The following is a 3,241-nucleotide window of genomic DNA, read 5'->3' on the forward strand; positions in this document are numbered from 1 at the left end:
AAAAAAAAAAAAAAAAAAAAAAAAAAAAAAAAAAAAAAAAAAAAAAAAAAAAAAAAAAAAAAAAAAAAAAAAAAAGTAAAGATTACCTGCGGTCTTGCATTGAACTCACTTGATGTTGAAGTCCAGCAATTGGAAAAGTTGCCCTATTTTCACGTATGATAATTCACTTTGACAGTCGGTTAGAAGGATATATTTTAAACTAATAATAATATCAATAAAATGACATCAAAATCTTATAATGACCAGAGAGCAGGTAAGGTTTGAGACTAACCATCCAAAGAGCCCACCGAATAAGACAGTGGCCATAAGAAGTTTCACTCAAAATTGATCTCTTGACATGACAAATTAAGTAGGTCGCAGTCATAAATGTAACATATATTTATGCAGTGACTAACGATGTGAACCATAAATGCTTGGTTCAGATGTGCTCATAAAAAAAGAGAATTAAGTAACGAATACCGTGGACAATAAAAATACATGAATTCGCTTGTCAATCAATGAAAAATGTGATGTGAACAGATATCACAAAAAAATTTAAGTCACTATCTCACTTTTCTAGCTAGTCGTCCATGTTCTTCATGTATTCTTTTGAAAGCTTAGTCTCCATGACAAATTGCTGTTCTTTGACCAAAGAATAGCCTGCTTCAAGAAGGGTGTCCATTGTTTGCTGTTCAACCAAATACAAAAGTCACTCCATGTCTACCTATACTTTTAAGTTCAAGTAACTAGACGATGGACATAGAAATAGTGAATGACATACTTCACTGATTCTGTATTAAATAATAAAGAAAAGAGCAAAAGGACTATAAATAATTTTCAACTAAAGTAGTGAGTTCTGTTCTGTTCGTTCCTTTTAACTTTATGCAAATCCAGACAGTATACTCCAGAAGACTATCAGAAAAAATTCATTATATTACCATTGTGGAACAAATTTACATATATACTTCCTAAATATTCCATAGACAAAAGGTAACTATGTGCAACTAGTCATTTTCGATTCAGAGTTAAATAGTTGGAATGTCATACAGATCTTCAGAACGAACAAGAAGACATACGTTTTATTATAACAATTAAAACTTACTGTACGGTGAAGATGGATAATGATCACATTGGTGAAGCGAGGATATAAAATAGTGTGAATACCCATGCTAGACTTCTTTAGAGAGCTACACAGCTCCGCTTCAATGTGATATTAAGTATTATTTATTCTATCATACAGACGATTAAGAAAATTTTCATAAATTAACGTGCTATAGAGTACTTTCATTGTGAATACATCAACATTATGTATCTATAAAAGTAAAAAAAAATTAATAGTACCCACGTACTTGTTGATAGATCAATCGACTAAGTAATTATTGATCAACATCAAGCCATTAAAGGACTAGCAGAATAGACAAAGCAAATAAGCATGAATTTGGAAATGTTATAGATTGATCACCTCTGGTGGTGTGAATGTAGGAAGCTCTTCATTCTTCCTTCTCTTAAGAAGCTTTTCTCCTAGCTTTTCCATTCCTCCAATATCATCAACCCACTGAAACAAAAAGGGAGTTCGATGTGAAAATATTAAATTATTCAACTTTTCTAATGGATGGAATGGTTCCTAACACCTTCATTCAATAAATGATTTATAAGAAACATTGATAGTATCAAGGTCTTGTCTTACAAATGCCAATGAAAATGTTAGATACCTTAGATATGGATGTATCATATGTCCGTGACCTTAGAGCTCCATAAAAATCCAAAGCTGAGAAAAAAGAAAAGGATCAATTTTTAAATGTAAGATAATGATGATACGTTCACAACTTTGCTTTGAAAGTTAAGAATGCTGTACGTTGTGGATATTAGAGTGTCAGAGACAGAAAAATATCGTCCTGAGACCTTCTAACCTCCCTCACTCCCCACAAATCATACACCAAAATTTTCTCTGTATGTGTGAAACATACAATTGTTGGCAGCTATTTACATTTGTGATGAAACAAAAATGCTATATAAGTATATTGAATTTACAAGATACGACTAAATGAATATAAAGAATTTTCATGGTCGTACAAAACTCCACAAACTAAGAGAGAACGAGAGAGCAAGAGTGACCATGATACTACTTCAAGTTCAACTTATTGGAATTTATAATTGATCCTCGCTAAGCGAAAAGGAGTCGTTTCCCACAAACTTGTTGGTGGTATCAACCCCAATTTGAAACCTTTAAAATTGCACAAAAAAGGTTTCTTACCTTGGTTAGGAAACGTGTTTACGATGTCAATGACCTGAGCCCTGGATATCCCATCCTTCTCATACATTCTATGAACAATATTCACTATGTCTTCCCGGTTAGGCTGCCTGTTACCAAATCACATTTTAGAAGAGGGAGGTTTAGCTATAATACTATTTATGACTTGAAAAACAAAAGGAAACAAGAGGGTGAGTATCACAAGTATAGAATGTAACTTATACATTAGGATCCGAACATGATCACAGATCTAAATCTGGAGCAACTAGTACAATATATTGTAACTTCTTTAAGAAGTTAACGTAATAATCTTGAAAACAATTAATTCATACCAGTAGAATTTTTCCATCCTGCCATCACGAATTAAGGGAGCATAAATAGTTGAAAAATCATTTCCAGTAAGAATGATCGGAATTCTGTTTGTAATATCTGCTTCTCGCCAATCTTGTCCAATGCTAACTCTGTTAGGGTTGTCAGCTAGATTCATCAGAGTTCCAGCAACAATTTGATTATTGACTGTCACCTGTGTATTCCCTAGACAAGAACAAAATATAAGCATACTTATTATAGACGGTTGAATAAATACTTCAATGTATATTATAATCTAATAAAATTTAACTCCAAATGTTAATTTGAATTATCTTTAAAAGAGGTACAGATGATGCATTAACGTTATTTTTATTCACTTTTTTTATAATTTTATGTCTAAGTAAATATAATCTTACCAAATCTACCAATGCCAGCATCAATGTCATTGATCATCAAACAACTCAACTTCCCCTGAAATGGTCAAGAAAAGTCCCGAAGTCATACATGAATTATTTCTGAATGCATTGAAAATAATTTATAATGAAGAAAACGTTGGGCAGTAGAATTACCAAAAGAGTAAAACAACCATACAAAAAAAAAAAAAAAAAAAAAAAAAAAAAAAAAAAAAAAAAAAAAAAAAAAAAAAAAAAAAAAAAAAAAAAAAAAAAAAAAAAAAAAAAAAAAAAAAAAAAAAAAAAAAAA

At 31.0% G+C, this 3,241-nt stretch overlaps 1 protein-coding gene and 1 long non-coding RNA gene across 2 annotated transcripts in view; one reads left to right on the forward strand and one right to left on the reverse strand.

Annotated features, from left to right (window-relative positions):
• Nucleotides 1–3,241, forward strand: part of LOC111497608 — a 13,078-nt gene that overhangs the window by 7,021 nt on the left and 2,816 nt on the right. The gene's annotated exons all lie outside the window — the stretch shown is intronic.
• Nucleotides 339–3,241, reverse strand: part of LOC111497605 (ribulose bisphosphate carboxylase/oxygenase activase, chloroplastic) — a 7,385-nt gene continuing 4,482 nt past the window's right edge. The window contains exons 7-12 of the mRNA XM_023148441.1: nt 2,956–3,010; nt 2,563–2,764; nt 2,234–2,340; nt 1,692–1,747; nt 1,442–1,534; nt 339–667 (exon numbers count right to left, since the gene is read on the reverse strand). Coding sequence (XP_023004209.1) covers nt 560–667; nt 1,442–1,534; nt 1,692–1,747; nt 2,234–2,340; nt 2,563–2,764; nt 2,956–3,010 — 621 coding nt within the window. The 3' untranslated portion in view covers nt 339–559. The remainder of the gene's footprint in view (nt 668–1,441; nt 1,535–1,691; nt 1,748–2,233; nt 2,341–2,562; nt 2,765–2,955; nt 3,011–3,241) is intronic.

Source organism: Cucurbita maxima, unplaced genomic scaffold, assembly GCF_002738345.1.
Source record: "Cucurbita maxima cultivar Rimu unplaced genomic scaffold, Cmax_1.0 Cma_Scf00024, whole genome shotgun sequence".
In the NCBI taxonomy this organism is placed as follows: domain Eukaryota; kingdom Viridiplantae; phylum Streptophyta; class Magnoliopsida; order Cucurbitales; family Cucurbitaceae; genus Cucurbita; species Cucurbita maxima.